The following is a 19762-nucleotide window of genomic DNA, read 5'->3' as shown; positions in this document are numbered from 1 at the left end:
TAGTCACATGAAAGTGAAGACTGAAAACCGTTAGCGATAAGACAATCACTTGAGATTATACATTTTTGCATTACAAATTACAAATGCAAATGCAAAAGAATGCGATCAATGTATAAAATAATTAATATTAGTTGATTTATAGAGTGGACATTAATCGATAGACAGCATTTTAACATGGAAAAATGACGTCAGCACAGATAGCTTTGTGGGCATATATCATTCCAATCCCAACTCAAGGACCTTTCCCAATCCCGCCCTCACCCTCTCTCTCTCTCCCTTCATTTCCTGTCAGCTCTGATCTGTCCTATTATAATAAAGGCAAAAATGCCAAAAATAAAATCTTTTAAAAAAAATTGAAAAATGACACCCTTGACCTTTAATATACTAACTTCACAGTCTTTAAAAGGGTACTCCACCTTAAATGAGACCCTGGACCACAAAACCAGTCATAAGGGTCAATTTTGAAATTAAGATTTAATAATATATAACCATAAGATGTATGGTTTGTTAGGATAGGACAATATTTGGCCGAGATGCAACTATTTGAATATCTGCAATCTGAGGGTGCAAAAAAATTCTAAATATTGAGAAAATCACCTTTAAAGTTTTCCAAATGGAGTTCTTAGCAATGCATATTACTAATCAAAAATTAAGTTTTGAAATATTTATGGTAGGAAATTTACAAAATATCTTCATGGGATCTTTTGGCATAAAAGAAAAATCGATAATTTTGACCCACACAATGTATTTTTGGCTATTGCTACAAATATACCCCTGCTACTCTTTACTGGTTTCCAGGGTCACAAATTATAATTTTTCTCATTATTTATTCATTCTAATGCCATCCCAGATGTATATGACTTTTTTGACAACTTTTTAGACTTCAAAAAGCAAACACGACAGTAATCCATACGATGAATCAATGTTCTCTGAAGCAAAACAACACAAGCATAGCAGAAAAACACTAATATTTACTAACTTTTTTAACTACAAACCATTGCTTCCATAACTGGGATCGCATAGATTACCATAAAGTTCACTTTATGTGTTTTTTTGAAGTGCCAACTTTGGTGATCCCATACACTTCTATTATATTGACTTACAGAGATGGCTATTTAAAAAAAAATCTGTGTTGATTGAATGAAAGTCAGTCATATACATCTGGTATGGGTAAATAATGAGAGAATTTTCATTTTTGTGTGGAGTATCCATTTAATCATCTGTTTAACACTGTGTACTCACTCAGGGATGGTTATAGAGTTGCAAACTATTTATGAACTCATTCTGCATGTCGTCAATGTCATCAGTGGTCTCAATGGGAATACTTGGTGGGTTCAGGAAGGGTGAGCATGGCATATTCTCATATTGATATGTATGGTCAACGTACAATCGAAAGTCCCCATAACCCCCTACAGCTCCGTGGAGGGGCTCACAGACGTTGAGGTAGGGGTTGGTGTGCTGCTGGGGGATGCAGGGGCCCTGGCTGTGGAAGCGGCGGTCACATGCGGGACTGTGGCTGGGGCTGGTCGAGGGGCTGTGTGGCATGTGACACGTCAGCTGACAGCTGTTCTTCCTGGTGGGACGGTTGAGATCCAGTTTGGCAGTGAGGGGCTTGCCGACGTTAACGTCCATGTTCCACTGGACCAGGTCATCTAGGGAGTTAAACTGGACTTGTAGGCAGACAGTGAAAACTAGTTCCTCCTGTAAATCAGTAAGAAAGGCATTAGAAGGAAAAATAGGTATCAAGATAGTTTTGAATTATATATGTATTGTGAATCAGATTTAGAAAATATTGTCAGTCAGTCTTGAGCTGTACCTTGAGTTTCTGCAGTGAGCTGAGTCTGGTGTAGAGGCAGTGCTGAGGAAGACTCCCTGAAAGTAAGAAGCTCCCTGTTTCCTCCAGAGTTTCTTTATTCATCAGCTTAGGGTCCACATCCAGATCCTTCAAAATCAGGTAATAGGAAAAACATTATTTATTGCAAACATATGTTAAGAAACACGTTTCATGTTTTATATATAGGCAATATGGACATTATGGAATATTGACAAGAATGCTATTTGTCCAATTCTAAAAAAAACAATAAAAACAGATTAGTTTACTCTGACTGATTATTAGTATTTTATATTGACTTCTGCAGATATACACTACCGTTCAAAAGTATAATTATTAAAATATTTTTGATATTACGGTCACCAAGGCTGCATTTATTTGCTCACAATATACAGTAAAAACTGTAATATTATAAAATATTATTACAATTTACAATAACTTTTTTTTTTTAATGCATTTTCTGTGATGGCAAAGCTAAATTTTCAGCAGTCATTACATCAGTCTTCAGAAATCATTAAAATATGCGTATTTCCTGTTCACAAAACATTTTTTTATTATTATCAATGTTGAAAACAGTTGTGCTGTTTTCAACATTGTTATATTTTTGTGGAAAATGTGATACATTCTTTGATTAATAGAGAGTTCAGTGGAACAGCATTTTTAAATAAAAATTGTATGCAACAAATGTTTTATTATTGCTTTTGATCAATTTAATGTGTCCTTGCAGAATAAATGCAATTTTTTTTTTTTATTTGACCCTGCATCTTTTAATGGTAGTGATTAAGAATAATTGTAGTTTCTTTCTCAAAAATAAAAACAAAGACCACTAACCAAAGGGAGGTTAGTTATGTGTGCCTGACATGACCGCATCTCTTCTGGCTTTTTCACAATGCTGGTGTAGATGACCAGCACGTTGGAAAACTCAGCCGCAAAGTCCATTTTTATCTGAACTCCACATTCAAAGTCCAGAATTTTACTCTCCGGCAGTTCTGGGTTGAAACACAAATGCAAAAGTTTAACAAATGCTGAGAAAAACTACATAAACAGTAACAGTATTTCACTCGCCAAAAACTATCATCAGATGAGATGATAGGAATGTCATGATGAAATGAGACGAAATGAAAATGTTTGTTTGATTAAGAGTTTTTTTTTTTTTGCTATTGTCAACAATGATGGAAATTAGGAAAAATATGCTTCATGATAATAATTAAATGATCTCAATTGAAACTCTGTTGATGAAAATATGGTGAGGAAGGAAAAAAAATTAGGGGTGTAACAATACACATTGAACCTCTCGGTACGAGGCTTTTGGTTCGTTATGCATTACAAACCGAACAATTAGATTAATTGGACTAATCCTATTACATTTGGAAAATAAAAGAGCTTAAAGTGTGTGAAATATAATGTTCTCAGTGCCACTGCGCTCAACAATGCAGCTCAAACGACGTAACAAGCAACGTGCTGTCTTCCAGTGGCGTAACGTTAGTCACAGATTGTGAAAAACATCAATTGTTGGCATTATTAAGATATTTGGCATTTCCAATTAATGTAGGCCTGTTACATTCTTATTTTTATTAGGCCTATTATTATTATTGAAGTTATGAAGTTACTTTTATTATTAATATAAAATTACAATTAATTTACCCCGCAATAATTACTAAATAATTGACGTGCTGTGAGGATAACAAAAGATTAGGCTTCTCAATTAAAATGTTTTAAAAAATGGTATTTTAAAACAGGTCTATTATACAATGAATTATAGGCCTACAATTAAAATATTACAATACACTGCAGTCATCAATAAAAGTCAATTAAATAAAAAGCTTTTATTTCAAACACCAACTTTCAAAAACAACCTGTTTAACACAAAATATGTTTCTTCTAATTTTTTCACTATGTAATATTAGAAATATTAAGGGAATAAATGAAAAAAGTTAGCTATATACCATTATCAGCATATGTTGAAGTAGATTCGTCTGTCATCGTATGCAGAATATGCATCAGATGCCAAAAGCTCCATTATTACTCCATCATTCAGTTTTTACTTTCACCTTCTGCATAGTGAACTGACTGAGTTCTCTTGCACAAAGTTTGCACGTTGCTTATGTGATATCCATTGGCTCGCCTTCATGGTTTAAAACAGAAATATTTCCAACATTGCAACGTAACCAATTACCCCCATACCGAACGTACTGAACCAAAACATGAGACCACTGTGTCATATCGAACCGAACCATGAATTTTGTAAAACCGCTACACCCCTACTATATATATTAGTGCTGTCAATCGATTAAAAAATTTAATCACGTTAATCACAGTCATGGACTGTGATTAATCATGATTAATCGCAAATTTAAAATACTAGGATTTACCTGTAAATGTGTTGAAAAAGAAATGCATGACAAGCTAGTTTAAGGAAACCTTTCACACTTCCTTCAGTAAGGGTAAAATCTTTGTGTGGCAGAGGCAGCTGCCACTTAACCTGCCACCGCTATGTGCGCCTGCTACTATTCTTTTGTTTTTATTCAGCCATTATCAGCCTTTAAACTGGCAATAAAAGGTTCACCAAGCCACATCACTTCAATTCCAGTATACATTTACCCAACTATTATCAAAAGTATTTCTAAATAAATAAAACAAAACATTTTCTTGCGACCTTACTTGAAGTATTATGACAAAATGCATTATAAAGAAGAATTGGACCTGTTCTGCAGGTGCATTAGAGCTAATATTAGCATCATGCTACATAAGACAATTTATGAGATTAATAGTATACTTTTACTCAGAACTCACTTCAAACCACCATCGAGTGTTTGTAATAACTTCCTTTCCGCGATCGCATGCGGAATTTGGTCGTTTACTGTTGTTTATGCTAGTATTTATAGCCTTTTATATCCCTGCACAAATGAGCATTTCAGATGTACACATTCAACTTATGAAAATCACATACAGACCATATCTATCGTAATCGTGCGTTTATTATCTTATATAATCTATAGTGGCTGTTGTCATGTTTATTTCTCCTGCTCTGCTGAAACTCACGTTGTTTGATGTTACAACCGCCTCTCCGTTCTTAAGTTGCCAGGGATACATTCCAAGTATAATACACATTAGTAAAAGGATCTATTTTCATTTTTATTTGTCTATATACACTTTGGGCAGCCGTGGTACATTATAAAAGTATCCCCAAAAACCGCAAACCACGGTTCTGTAATTTTTCCCGCGACTGTATTTTCAAAACAGCCCACTTGTGCCGTTACCCTGGCAACACTGGTTTGCTGTACCCTCATCACATAATGATAGATAACCTTCCGCGCTGCGATGACGGGAAGAAGTTGGGGTCAAACCTTATCAAACGATTAATCTGCGTTAAAAAAAATATTAACGCGTTAAAATGTTTTGATTAATCGCATGCGTTAACGCTGACACCACTAATATATATATATATATATATATATATATATATATTAGTCCTGTCAAACAATTAATCATGTTAATTGCATCCAAAATAAAAGTTTTTGTTTGCATAATATATGTGTGTGTTCTGCGTATATTTATAATGTATATATAAATACACACACATGCAGTATATATATATATATATATATATATATATATATTTTTTTTTTTTAGCAATTTTTACAGTCAGAAAATAGTTATAACAGACATACATCAATAAGAACAAAGTGCAACACACTAAATTTTCCTCATTTAAATGCCTTCCCTTTAAATGCCATACCACCCACCCGCCCACCCACAGCGACCATCAAAAATAAAACAAACAAAAAAACACCTTCCCACTCCCTCTGCATCACATTAGGTACTATCACAAATAGTCTAACAAAAACAATTACATAAATTTCAAAAAGCAAATACAGTGTAAAGAAATTTTAATCATGTCACTTTAACAAGTCCTTAATTTTAGATATTGCCCTTATCCAAGCTGAAATAGTTTTTTGAGTGGCACCATGCATCCTAGCCACTGATAGCTCCATGTTTGCAATGTCCAGGAAGGAATATATCCAGTGTGACCAAGCATGCAGTATATATTTTGAATATATTTACATGTCTATATTTATATTCATATAATGGTTACACTTTATATTAGGTGGCCTTAACTACTATGTACTTACATCAAAGAAATAAGTACAATGCACTTATTGTGTTCATATCGTATTGCAAAACACTTTTGCTGCTATTGAGGTGGGATACGGGTAAGGTTAGGGACAGGTTTGGTGGTATGGGTAGGTTTAAGGGTGGGTTAAGCTGTAAGGGATGGGTTGACAGTGTACTTATAAATGTAATTACAGAAATTAATTACAGATGTAAGTACATATAGGTATTTTTAAAAGTATAAGTACAATGTAAAAATATGTATGTACACAATAAGTGCATTGTATCAAATGATTAATTTAAATGTAAGTACATAGTAGTTAAGACCACCTAATATAAAGTGGGACCCATATAATTTATATTATAAATAAATATTAACATATATAAACAAACTATTTTTGTGAAATATATACATGCATGTGTGTGTATTTATATATGCATAATAAATATACACAGAACATATACATATATTATGTAAACAAAAACTTTTATTTTGGATGCGATTAATTGAGATTAATCGTTTGACAGCACTTATATTTTATGTTTTATATGTTTCTGACTTATGTTAAACTGCTTTAAATTACTTTTTTTCCACATCAATCTACACTCCATACACCATAATAGTAAAGCATAAAACAGGTTTTTAACATCTTTGCAAATTTATTAAAAATAAAAAACGTAAATGATTCCATTGCATAAGTATTCATACCCTTATCTGGGACAGTTGAAATTTAGCTCAGGAGCATTTATATTGCTTGTAGATGTTACTACACTTTGAGTGAAATTAACCTGTGGCAAATTCAATTGAATGGGTATGATTTGGAAAGGCACACGTCTTAATAAAAGATCTAACAGCTGAAAATGCATATTAGAGCAAAGACCAAGCCCTAAGGTCAAAAGAACTGCCTGTAGAGCTCAGAAACAGGTTTGCGTCAAGCCACACATCTGGGGAAGAGTTCAAAAACAAAATTCTGCTTTACTGAAGAGTCACAGAAGCATGTAGTCCCTGTTACCCTTAATGGAAGAAGTTTGAAACAACCAGGACTCTTCCTAGAACTGGCCTCCTGGCCAAACTGAGCAATTGATGGAGAAGGGCTTTGGTTAGAGTGGTGACCAAGAACCTGATGGTCACTCTAGTCAAGCTCCATGATTATATGTGGAGATAGGAGAAACCTACAGAAGGACAAACATCACTGCAACACTCCACCAATCTGGGCTTTATGCTGGTGTGGCCAGATGCAATCCTCTCCTCAGTGAAGACACATGAAAACACACTTGGAATTTGCAAAAAAACACCTAAAGGACCCTCAGACTCTGAGAAACAAGATTCTCTGATCTGATGAACCTCAATTCCAAGCATCATGTTTGAAGGAATCCAGCTCTGCACATCATCTACAGAGTACCATCCCAAAAGTAAAATGTGCTGGTTTCAGCCTCATGCTGTGGGGCTGTTTTTCAGCGGCAGGCACTGAGGGACTTGTCAGAGTAGAAGAAAAGCTCAATGCACCAAAATATTAAGATAGCCTTAATGAAAACCTAGTCCAGAGCATTCAGAAACTCAGACTGGACAGAAGGTTCGCCTTCCAACAGGACAATTACCCTAAGCACACAGCAAGAGTGGCTTATGGACAACTCTGTGAATGTCCTTGAGTGGCCCGGACACAGCCTGGGCTTGAACCCAATCAGGTATTTCTGGAGAAACCTGAAAATGTGTGTCTGCCCCCATCCAACCTGACAGAGCTTGAGAAGTGTGGTGAAGAATGGCAGATAATTGCCAAATGATGATGTGCAAAGCTTGTCACATCAAACAAAAAAGACTTGAGGCTGTAAAGGTGCTTCAGCTAAATTTTTAGTTAATGGTATGAATACTTATGCAATGTACTTATTTCAGTTTTTTATTTTTAATAAATTTACAAAGTTGGGACAATTCTGTTTTTGCTTTGTCAGTATGGTGTATGGAGTGTAGATTGATGTGGGGAAAAAAAGTAATTTAAAGCAGTTTAACATAAGGCAGCAACATAACAAAACGTGAAGAAAATTAAGGGGTATGAATACTTTCGCAAGGCACTGTATGGTTGTTTTAAATCCAATTGTTACTTAATTTAACAATGTTTTAAAATGGAATATATGTGACCCAGGGGGCGTATTACAGAAAGATCCTAACTTTAAAATCTTATCTTATCTGTTTGGTAACCATGGTAATTTCAGTTAGGACCACATTTAGGACAAAAGCTATTACAGAACAGCATTTCCTAAGTGCGTTATCCTATCTTAACTACAGATAGGAAAGGAGTATTACAGAAACCTCCTAACTTGACAAAAAACCCTAAAAACTGTCTTAACTTTAGGACAACCCCACAGCTGTCCTAACTTCAAAATTATTTGAAAACCAATGGAAAAAACACTTACAACTGTGCTGTCCGACAACGGTATTACATTTATTAATAGTTGAAAATGAAGAACGAAGATGTTTAATGGTAGAAAGACTCTTGGTTATATTTTGATGACAAAACACTTAAGTAATTACAGACTGCCACACAACATGTCAGTACAGGAACTGCAACCAGCATTATAGAGACCAACAAAAGTGTCACGGAGCATTATTTTTTGTAGTGAAAGTGACTAATGCCTTACGTTTTTTTTTTGCAAAAGGCGATTTTCACAGTGAAGTACCTTCTATTATTTTGTTTACCTCATCAGCAGTGTTGGTTGCTTGGTAACAGACCTGAGAGTGGATTGTCGAGCCTGATTATGCCATTTAAGATTTCCTAACTAGAGATAAGATACGATTTTGTAACATAGGATAAGAATCCCAAATCAAGTTAAGATTTGCTTCTGTAATACGAATTTGCGAAAAATCCTAATTTAACATATAATATCTTAAGTTAAGACCTAAGAAGAGAAATTTTCTGTAATACACCCCCTGGACCACAAAACCAGTCTTAAGTAGCACGGATATATTTGTAGCAATAGCCAAAAATACATTGTAGGGGTCAAAATGATAAATTTTTCTTTTATGCCATAAATCGTTAGGATAGTAAGTAAAGATCACGTTCCATGAAGATACAGTGGGGCAAAAAAGTATTTAGTCAGCCACCAATTGTGCAAGTTCTCCCACTTAAAAAGATGAGAGAGGCCTGTAATATTCATCATAGGTATACCTCAACTATGAGAGACAAAATGAGAAAAAAAAATCCAGAAAATCACATTGTAGGATTTTTTAAGAATTAATTGGTAAATTCCTCGGTAAAATAAGTATTTGGTCACCTACAAACAAGCAAGATTTCTGGCTCTCACAGACCTGTAACTTCTTTTTTAAGAGTCTCCTCTGTCCTCCACTCGTTACCTGTATTAATGGCATCTGTTTGAACTCGTTATCAGTATAAAAGACACCTGTCCACAACCTCAAACAGTCCAACTCCAAACTCCACCATGGCCAAGACCAAAGAGCTGTCAAAGGACACCAGAAACAAAATTGTAGACCTGCACCAGGCTGGGAAGACTGAATCTGCAATAGGTAAGCAGCTTGGTGTGAAGAAATCAACTGTGGGAGCAATTATTAGAAAATGGAAGACATACAAGACCACTGATAATCTCCCTCGATCTGGGGCTCCATGCAAGATCTCACCCCGTGGGGTCAAAATGATCACAAGAACTGTGAGCAAAAATCCCAGAACCACACGGGGGGACCTAGTGAATGACCTGCAGAGAGCTGGGGCCAAAGTAACAAAGGCTACCATCAGTAACACACTGCGCCACCAGGGACTCAAATCCTGCAGTGCCAGTGAAGTTTGCTAGAGAGCATTTGGATGATCCAGAAGAGGATTGGGAGAATGTCATATGGTCAGATGAAACCAAAATAGAACGTTTTGGTAAAAACTCAAAGAATGCTGAGTTGCATCCAAAGAACACCATACCTACTGTGAAGCATGGGGGTGGAAACATCATGCTTTGGGGCTGTTTTTCTGCAAAGGGACCAGGACGATTGAACCGTGTAAACGAAAGAATGAATGGGGCCATGTATCGTGAGATTTTGAGTGAAAACCTCCTTCCATCAGCAAGGGCATTGAAGATGAAACGTGGCTGGGTCTTTCAGCATGACAATGATCCCAAACACACCGCCCGGGCAATGAAGGAGTGGCTTCGTAAGAAGCATTTCAAGGTCCTGGAGTGGCCTCGCCAGTCTCCAGATCTCAACCCCATCGAAAATCTTTGGAGTCCGTGTTGCCCAGCGACAGCCCCAAAACATTACTGCTCTAGAGGAGATCTGCATGAAGGAATGTGCCAAAATACCAGCAACAGTGTGTGAAGACTTACAGAAAACATTTGACCTCTGTCATTGCCAACAAAGGGTATATAACAAAGTATTGAGATGAAATTTTGTTATTGACCAAATACTTATTTTCCACCATAATTTGCAAATAAATTATTTAAAAATCCTACAATGTGATTTTCTGGATTTTTTTTTTTCTCATTTTGTCTCTCATAGTTGAGGTATACCTATGATGAAAATTACAGGCCTCTCTCATCTTTTTAAGTGGGAGAACTTGCACAATTGGTGGCTGACTAAATACTTTTTTGCCCCACTGTATTTTGTAAATTTCCTACTATAAATAGATTAAAACTTAATTTTTGGTTAGTAACATGCATTGCTAAGAACTTCATTTGGACAACTTTAAAGGCAATTTTCTCAATTTAAAAAAATTGACCCTTATGACTGGTTTTGTGGTCCAGGGTCACATATAATATTAAATAATATATAAAATTAGATATATTATCACATTATATTATATAAATAAATTATATTATTTTCATTACTAGTAATTACGTAAAATGTTATTTTCATTAATAAAATTTGTACGCTTTTTTGTATACATTTCATTTTGACAAAAAATGTGAACCTCTTTTATATGGTTATTCAAATGAGTTGTACAGTATTTTGAAGTAGCTGACATTACCATGTGCTTTAGACCAGAGCAGGTTGTGTGCCTCGGCTGCATCTGAGTAGTCCCCGGGGCGGATGGGATCGGTGAGGGACCGTCTCTCCGACAGGCTGCTGCGGATCTCTAGAGCCTGCTTACCCTTTGTGGGGTCAAACTGACCCATATCTACAAACAATCAGAACAGTAGTTTGATTATCAAGACATGCAACCAAACATGAGTAGATGAAATATAATTGAAACATGCAAACAGTCATACAGTACATGTATATTTTATTTATTTTAATATTTAAAATTAATCTTTGAAGTAGTAGTCAATGTGCAAAATAAGTAAGTACTGAAAGTAGTAGTACACTTTTCAAATCAGTTAATCATTTGTTTGAGCTTAATGGACCTGCATTTAACTAATAAAAGCTGTAACGCTTCATTTAACTTTAATATGCTCAAGGTTCCCTCACCTTCAGCCACTCTGTCTAGCAAAACAGTTATCTTCTCATCCTCTAGGAGGCGCTCCTTCAGGAATTTAATAAAGACTCCATTGGTGAATCCACTTGAACTCAGTTCAAAAGCCTCAGCATCTTGGCAACTTCACAAACATAATATACCTCAACATTACATATCAGACAGAGAACAAAATGTACTTGTAACTCACGTAAAATGTAACTCACGTGGCATATCCAAACACTATATTGGCTGTAACTTTGAGCATGACGTTTGGCGTGGCATCGTCATGTAAATTTCTGAAGCAATATATTAGTGTTAGAATGATGACAAACAATGTATGAATTACCAATGTGAATACGATTTAAATTCACACCTTTTCCTGCACATGTCCAGGAGGAAGACATTGAGCCCAGTCTCCTTCTCCTGCATCAGTTTCAGAATGCTCTGAACACAGAGACAGTTGCCTGAATGGTATGGATTTGGGGCATCAACAGGCACCATGAAACTGTTCCCAAAGTTCTCATATCCATGTCCAGCATAATACAACAAACCTAAAGGGAGGAGCAATCGTCAAAGAGTCATTTCAATCAAAAAAAGAAAATTCTGACATCATTTGCTCACTCTCATGTCATTCCAAACCTGTATGACTAAATAATATATAGAAGATAATTTACAGATTGTCTGGTCTGTTATATTCCATACAATCAAAGTGGATAGTGAATCACACTTTCAATCTCCAAAAAGGACCAAAAAAGTACCATAAAAGAAGCTCAGTTTGACACATTTGCATTACATATTACATAAGTCATATGATAGCTTTGCATGAAGCATTAACCAAACATTTACCAAAACCAAAAGCTTTCTCTTGGTTGAAGATGTCAATTTGAACAAGTAATTATCACTGTCGAGGCCCAGAAAAGTATGAAAAGCATCGTCAGAATAGTCCATCTGCCATCAGTGGTTCAATCTGAATTTAATGAAGCGAAGAGAACACTATTTCTGTGCAAAGAAAACAAAACAACAACTTTATTCAACAATTCGTCTCCTCTGGTTCAGCGTAGCGCCATTTTGGAGAATATCCGCCAGACGCAAGCAGTGTACGCTCTTCTGTGTCAGCCGCATACCGGATACGCAGTTTTCATTCAAATCAAAGCGTAAACAAACGTAGAAGACGTATCCCTGTGTCGCGGCTGACACTGAAGAGCGTACGCTGCTTTTCATACTTTTCTGGGCATGGACAGTGATAATTACTTGGCAGTCAATGGGACAGTTACAAACCTCCCGGTTTTCATCCAAATATCTTAAATTGTGTTCCGAAGACAAACGAAGCTTTCACGGGTTTGGAACGACATGGGGGTAAGTGATTAATGACATAATTTTCATTTTGGGGTGGAGTGACCCTTTCAGTGTTATTCTATTAAAAACAAGTTCAACCACTTTAAAAAAAGAAAAGAACTTGAACATTTAAAAACATTTGAATAAAACATTGCATAATAAATATGTATAGAGTAAACAAATGTTTCAAACAGATTAAAGTGCAAAAGAACTATAAAGAACAGAAACCAATTGTAACCAATATAAGATCTTTTCTAGGCTGGCAGGTTTTAGTCCCGTTAAAAAAATGTGTATATGTATAAACAAATGATTCTAAATAAATATTAAGTATTTAAATAAATATTAAGCATTTTCATGTAGCTTGTCCGCTATCTATGCTCAGACCAATACGAAAAGCTGAACACATTTTTATGTAGAATACACACAGTGTTGTAAATGAAGCTAATCTGCATTCTAAAAATCTACACAATAATAAGGATTATCTAAAATCAGATAATAAGGTGTATAGAATTATTCAGAGTATTTTAAAGTGCCTACAGTAATAATATTGTGCATGATCATTACTGCAATATTAGCACATATAGTTAATTTTCAAACATGACACGTTAATATGTGTTGTGTCAGATTTGGCATGAAAGATGTCCAAAACATGTGCCATTAGTTTTCCTGTAATATCTCATAACCGATATTAACACACCAAGTTTCAATATGTGAAAGCTCAAATTATATGGTACTTTAATGGCGCTTTTTGACCTTTTCAGATGCAGGTAGCCCCTGGTCACTGTATACTTCTCTTTTGTGCTCCATAGAAGACACCAAGTTAAATGGGTTTGGAATGACACAAGGGTGAGTAAATGGTGAGAAAATAACAGGTACTTTCCTAATCACATCTGAAGTCAATGTTTAACCAGGTACATTCTTATAAATAAAGATTCTTTATTGGCATCTGTGGTTTCATGAAGAACCTCCATGGAACCTTTCCATCACACAAAAGGTTCTTGAATTTCAAATTTCAAATTACAATGTTTATAGGAGACTAAGGTAGCATAAACTATATAGAAGCCACAGTACCATACACTCCCTTATGAAGCAGGGACAAGAACTCCTCCACAGCGTTCCTCATCTCTGACTCGGTTAGATCCAGCAGAGACACCACTTTAAAGTTCAATTGCCGCAGCAGATTGGTGAGGTCGTACACGTCAACCATGGGTGCTTTCAGCTGTGGGTGGTTTCGATATGTGAGGTTACCAATCAGAAGAGCCACTTTGTCTGTAGCTAAAGGAAAAAAAACATTCAGTGTGAAAAATGAGACTCCAACCATTTTTATTTCTCATTGGTATTCAAGTTATGTTAATTCATAGTAATTATTTAGTCTACTCACCATAAGGTTTCTCAAGACTGTAATCTGATGGGAAAAAGTCATAATCATTCACTGTTTCAATAAAAACCATACTAAATGTGATGGGAACACAACTTACCTCTATCAATAGTCAAAAAATCATCTATAAAAGAGAAATATATTAGGTATTTAGATTATGCGTATTTGAAGGAACATGTTTATGAAAGTAACGAAGAGAAAAGAAAGCTAACAGATCACAAGAGGAAACCTTTTTCAAGACCAAAAACCTATTTTGAGGTATGATAACTAACCCCATCCTGCCACAATGAACCCCTACCGCCATTTAACAAAAATATTTTGTTCTTACTCTGCATCCTTTACAACTGGAATGGGAATGTTCTCATTTTTTCAACAGCCATGCAGATCAAATCTATCAAAGTGTCTTCCACCACCTCAATCAGCGAAGCAGTCAAGAGAGTAGGTGAAAAATGTTTAAAGGAGTGCTCCGGGTTCAAAACAAGCTCAACTGTGGCATACTGTCAATTATTAAAGAAAATCATGTTGACAGTAATGTATTCACATTATTTGTGTTAATCAATCAAATGCATCCCACATATGGTGATGGAGCTTAACTTGTTTTGAACTTGGAACGTTCATTAGTTTTTATAGCATGCATTAATTGGTATGACAGTATGATGATTTAGTATGACATGAAGTAGATTCAGATTGCACAAAGGGGTTGATGCCAAAAGTCCGTAGATGTTAGAAGAGTGCCACTACATCTAAATACCTTCAGAGCACTCCATTGCTCCTGAAATTTCACGAGATATTCTTGGCTCTTTCATTTCAGAATTGCAAGGATTTTCTTGAGGAAAAATAAAGGGTTGGACCACAAAATGAGTAAATAGAGATAAAAAAGACCAACTCACACGTCTTTTTTTTTGGTAAATTTACCTATAACACTACAGTATATACTATCGGCAAACAGGCAATCCACTAGAATGAATTACACTACCGTACAAATCAACATTATGTCATTGTCTCTGAATTGGATAGGAAATGACACTGACTTTGCTAAGACCATTTTTAGGCATCTGAACTAAATCTTCCTGCAGTTATGTATGTTAGATTTATACTGTAAAAACTAAACTAAACAACATTTGCACAGATTTGCAGTCTGAATGCAGTCAATGCTAGTTTCCAAAAGTCACAGCCAGTCTGTAGATGTTGGGTTCTATACAATTATATTTCATACAATCAGAAGATTTCAAACATGTTTGATATTTTGGGCCAATATAGAACATGTATTGTTTTCATTTGCATCTTCTAGCAATGTGGCGCATGTTTCTGCATAAATTTGTGTTCTGAACAACGTCTGGTAGTGTGTGATGCACAGTTGATTAGTGTATGATGACCAGTTTTTCTCAAGTCAAGTATACAGTAAAATCTGTTGCTATTTTAGAAGTCGTGTAGTGCATTCCAATCCAGACTTAAAGGGATAGTTCACCCAAAAATGAAAAAAAAAAAAAATTGTCACCCAAAAATTGTCATTATTTACTCTCCCTCAAGTTGTTTCAAACCTGTATCAATTTATTTCTTCTGCTGTACACAAAAGAAGATATTTACCAAACAGTTGATGGTCCCCACTTACTTCCATAGAATGGAGAATGGGGTCAATTGGGACCAGCAACTAACTTGAAGGTGAGTAAATGGTGACAGAATTTTCACTTTTGGGTGAACTATCCCTTTAAGTCACTACTGTTCACAAAACAGATTTGATCAGAAAACATCTAACCAAAGAATAAACATAAAACAAAATACATGATGCATACCTATAACAACAACATCCACTTCATTGCTCCATGTTCGTTCATTACTGCAGAAGATCTCGCAGCGATATCTTCCCTGGTGCTCTGGCAATAAATTCTTGACCTAATTTAAACCAAAACATAATTCAATCACTCTCACTACACTGTAAAAATGTAGATTTTTGACAGTTGAAAACAATACAAAGATATTAGAGTATTTCAGTCTTTCTAATTAAAAATGTCAATGTTTAAGTCAATTTGTCACTTGCCATTTCTTTGTTATTATTTGTGAAATTTGCAAGCATTTTCTGAACTGTTTCTTTTTCAGTGTATGATTTTTTTTTTTATCTACTGCATCCACACTGTCTAAGAAATGAAATATATCTAAACAAGAGTTCAGAGTAAGCAATAGTGAATTTATCCATAAATGCATGCAGAGTGTTATCTGTCGGGTCCTCTTACAGTGCACTTCCTCTTTGTGGCTTTTTTGATCGGCACTCCGTTTCTGTACCATTGATATTGTGGTAGGGGTCTTCCAATAGCTCCACACTCCAGATAGAGTAAATCTCCCACCAGCAGCCTTTGAGGTTGAGGCTGGATCAGCACCCTTGGCCTGCCTTCTGAAGCCAGAGACACTAATCCTGAACAAAAAGCAAACAAAAATGTTGATATCAATGACATATCATGTCAATTGTGCCAATTCAACCAAATTTCTTACTTGTCTCTGCTGATCAGAAATGACTTACCATATCTTGGTGGAACATCGAGGACATCTACTTGGGCCCAGTGACTGAACTCATACGCATTTCCACAGTTCACCCGACAGATGTAAAACCCTGCATCTTTGAGCCGGACTGGACTGAACACCAGGTCTGGGGAGGAGCTGTTATGTACCTGAAGGGTTGCCTTAGTTATGTAATTCATGTGTATGACAGTTAATTATGTTGCTTATTTGCAATATTATACATCTACAAACCTCTTCCGTTTTCTTAAACCACTGGAATTGCACATGTGAAGCACCAACAGCATAACAACTGAGACGAAGGTTGTGTCCTGCAATGACAGCCACCGACTGTGGCTGGACGAGGATTTGAATTCCTGTGAGATCAATTCAGAAAACATCAACTGAAACTGACCTATGAATGCAAATAAATCATAGTCTAGTCATAGACTATATCTGCACAGAATCTATACCAGAAATTTCAGCAAAATTTGAATGCACGTCATTTGAAAGTTGCGTGTAACAGTAATGCTTTCAGTTACCAAAAAAGAGCATAAAGGTGCAGTAACATTTATTATTGTTCTGCTAATTTGTGTGGGCAAAAAAATCAGCAATCAGGAATTTTGTGTGAGAGTTAAAGATTTACACACAGATTTTGCAAAAAGTACAAATTAGTAACACAAACTTGCCACACTGACTTGCAGAAAGCTGGTTGGTTTTAAAGTTACTTTTGTGTGAGCTGTGCACATTAATATTTTCATATTAATATTTTCATATTAACATTTTAGTGATTTTAAATCCATTACACAGAATTCTTATTTTCTTTGACAACTGGTACAAGAAAAAATGTGCACATTTTGCATGGGCCTAAGAGAAATATCACTTCTTCAAGCCTGTGTCACGGTCATGTTTCAGTTTCGCTTTCACATTTGTGAATAAATATTTAGTACAGAGCATATACAAAACAATCAACATTAGATAATGTGATGCACTATTGAAACATACACACTCTCTGTACCATGTTTACACTGAGGCTGTTGTACCTGGAGGTTTCAGACAATGCAGGGCATCTGTATGACCCATGATCTGTAGAAACTCCACCAGTTCACCCACCATACATCCTTGATCTCCAATGAGTTTGAGCAGACTGCGGGAAGGACTTCCATCCGCCTCCAAAGCCTTCAGAGAACACATGTCCATATCATCGAGACTGCATGTGAGTGGAAGGAGACAGTGAGAAAAAGACTGTGAGTTTATTAGTGTACACTACATTAAAAGGAAAAGTGAAGAGAGAAAAAGTTGTTACCTCACTTTGAATCGCTTGTCGCTTTTCACAATCTCCCCCAGTTTTCGCCATCCCTTATTGTTGGCCTTGTCAAGAGACTCACAGAGCCTCTTCAACACAGATTCTTTCAAGAAATTAATGTTCAAAGAGTTTTCATTCAAATCCGACATGATTGAGCTGATACACAACTGTGATTGGTTGAACTGCTGAACTCAGATTTAAATGTTCAGCAAAGCACCTGCAAAATGAAGTGGTAATTCAATCAGTGTCCTGAGGTGTCACGTTATAAAAGATGTAAAAATGAATAATAATAAAAAACACAGCACTTTTTAAAATGTAATTATGACTAATTAACTCATGACTATGAAATTAACTGCATTCTTTTTTCAGAAAACCCTGATGGTGACTAACTAATATTTGGCATAAAATATTGATATTCAAAATGTTCACTTACACACACACACACACAAAAAAAAGAAAGAAATAAAGAAAAAAAGAAAGAAAGAAAGAAAAACCTGGTTGCTGCAGCTAAACTTTTTAAGGGGTCGGGTAAGTGAAAACCTTAAATGGAAAATCCACTCAAAAACTAAATTCTGTCATGATTTACTCACCATAATGTTGTTCCAAACCTGAATGACTTTATGTTTTATGTGGAATTCAAATTAATGAAAAGATAGAATGACAGCACAAGTCATGAATATTTACTTTCACTGTATGGGAAATTTGCAATATGTTATTTTATGTTCCACAGAACGGGTTTGAAACGATACGAAGATAATTAAATGAAGGAAGCGTTATCAGTTTTGGAGAACTACCTCAAGACACCCGCTAGTTTCACTTTTTACAGTTTTTGGCAACCACCGATTATGAGTTATGTAATATAGGCTACTGTATGTGATGAATGTAAACTAAGTAAAGCCATTCATTCCCGCTTTTTATTTTCGAATGCAGCTACTTAAGAAGCTAAGGAAATGAATATCAAACAAGTAGAGTTAAAAACAGATCAGAATTCACCACGAACAAAAAGGTAATATCAGATATTGTGTAAACATCGAGCGCACATACCGCAGACGGATCAGATGTTGACATGTATCCCATTATTAAGCAATACATCAATTCTTCGCTACACTGACTGATGTGGGGAAATCCAACTTTCAAAACATACGTACGTGTGTGTGTGTGTGCATCACTTCCTGATGTTTAACAAAGAGGAAGGTGTTCATCTCGTCTCTCCTGAGCAGCTCAACGAGTTCTTAAACGGAAGTATGTTCTTATAGTCAAATCAGACTCAGCATATATTATGATAAATGACGGAGGTTAAGAAAAGTCATGCTTTTCAATTATTTCTTCACGCGAAAATTATTTTACTACTCTGTACTCTGTCACCACGCAACCGTTCTGAACACCCTACAGCTGTTGTCAACTTTTTTGACTCCTAGGCCCCCCACTGCCCACAATATGAAAATGACTTTTTCAGTTTTTCTTGATTTACTAAGGATCAAGGATAAGGATTTTTAAGAAATATTTTTACTCAAAATATCTGATTTAATTAATTCTAAAATGCCTATGAAGTTATAATATTTTGTTCATTTACATACATTTTCTAGACCAAGGTCTAGAAATTAATTACACATTTAAATAGATCCATAAATATAAATATTCCTTATATATTCAGGTTTTTCAAGAAAGTGGGAATGCTGATTCTTTAAAGAAAAAAAAGTTGCTTTAAAGTTGCTGAGGGGGTTTGGGAGTTTGCTAAGGCCCTCTATAGTGGGTCCCGGCCCCCTGGTTGAAAGCCACTAGTCCTATCAAAAAGACATAGCAACAATCCAGAACACCCCAAGAATAGTAACCACACCCAGAACCTCACTAGCAACCACTCAAGACTACCTCAGCAACCACTTAGTGTCTCACTGTCTATCCATCTGTCTGTTTGTAGGCCTACC

At 35.7% G+C, this 19762-nt stretch overlaps 1 protein-coding gene across 3 annotated transcripts; it reads right to left on the bottom strand.

The window, feature by feature from the left end:
* Window positions 1-1242: 1242 nt before the first annotated feature.
* On the bottom strand, window positions 1243-19224 carry malt1 (MALT paracaspase 1). Of its 3 annotated transcripts, none has more exons than XM_058777238.1 (18): window positions 18882-19224; window positions 17838-18054; window positions 17575-17741; window positions 16787-16908; window positions 16557-16704; window positions 16273-16451; window positions 15835-15934; window positions 14793-14867; window positions 14142-14165; window positions 14045-14068; window positions 13735-13938; window positions 11702-11879; window positions 11553-11624; window positions 11343-11470; window positions 10903-11052; window positions 2663-2820; window positions 1817-1942; window positions 1243-1701 (listed from the first exon to the last, which is right to left on the bottom strand). In XM_058777238.1, exons 2-18 carry the CDS (start codon window positions 17984-17986, stop codon window positions 1243-1245), a joined length of 2463 nt encoding a protein of 820 aa, XP_058633221.1. In that variant the 5' UTR covers window positions 17987-18054; window positions 18882-19224. The 3 variants fall into 3 exon arrangements, with proteins under 3 accessions (XP_058633221.1, XP_058633223.1, XP_058633224.1); XM_058777240.1 differs by having other exon boundaries at window positions 18986-19224; XM_058777241.1 differs by lacking the exon at window positions 14793-14867 and having other exon boundaries at window positions 18882-19222.
* Window positions 19225-19762: the final 538 nt, after the last annotated feature.

The sequence above is a fragment of the Onychostoma macrolepis genome, chromosome 05 (genome assembly GCF_012432095.1).
Source record: "Onychostoma macrolepis isolate SWU-2019 chromosome 05, ASM1243209v1, whole genome shotgun sequence".
NCBI classification, from domain to species: Eukaryota; Metazoa; Chordata; class Actinopteri; order Cypriniformes; family Cyprinidae; genus Onychostoma; species Onychostoma macrolepis.
Note: the sequence above shows the minus strand (reverse complement) of the source record. Positions and strands in the feature narration are given on the sequence as shown.

Bases quoted from the DNA above. Each gene is read 5' to 3' on its own strand.
- malt1 (XM_058777238.1), bottom strand. From the start codon at position 17,986: ATGTCGGATTTGAATGAAAACTCTTTGAACATTAATTTCTTGAAAGAA. The intron at 14,166-14,792 runs GTATTTAGATGT...TCTCTTTTATAG, and splicing joins AGCAATGGAGTGCTCTGAAG to ATGATTTTTTGACTATTGAT. The intron at 11,625-11,701 runs GTGTGAATTTAA...ATATTGCTTCAG, and splicing joins CTGGACATGTGCAGGAAAAG to AAATTTACATGACGATGCCA.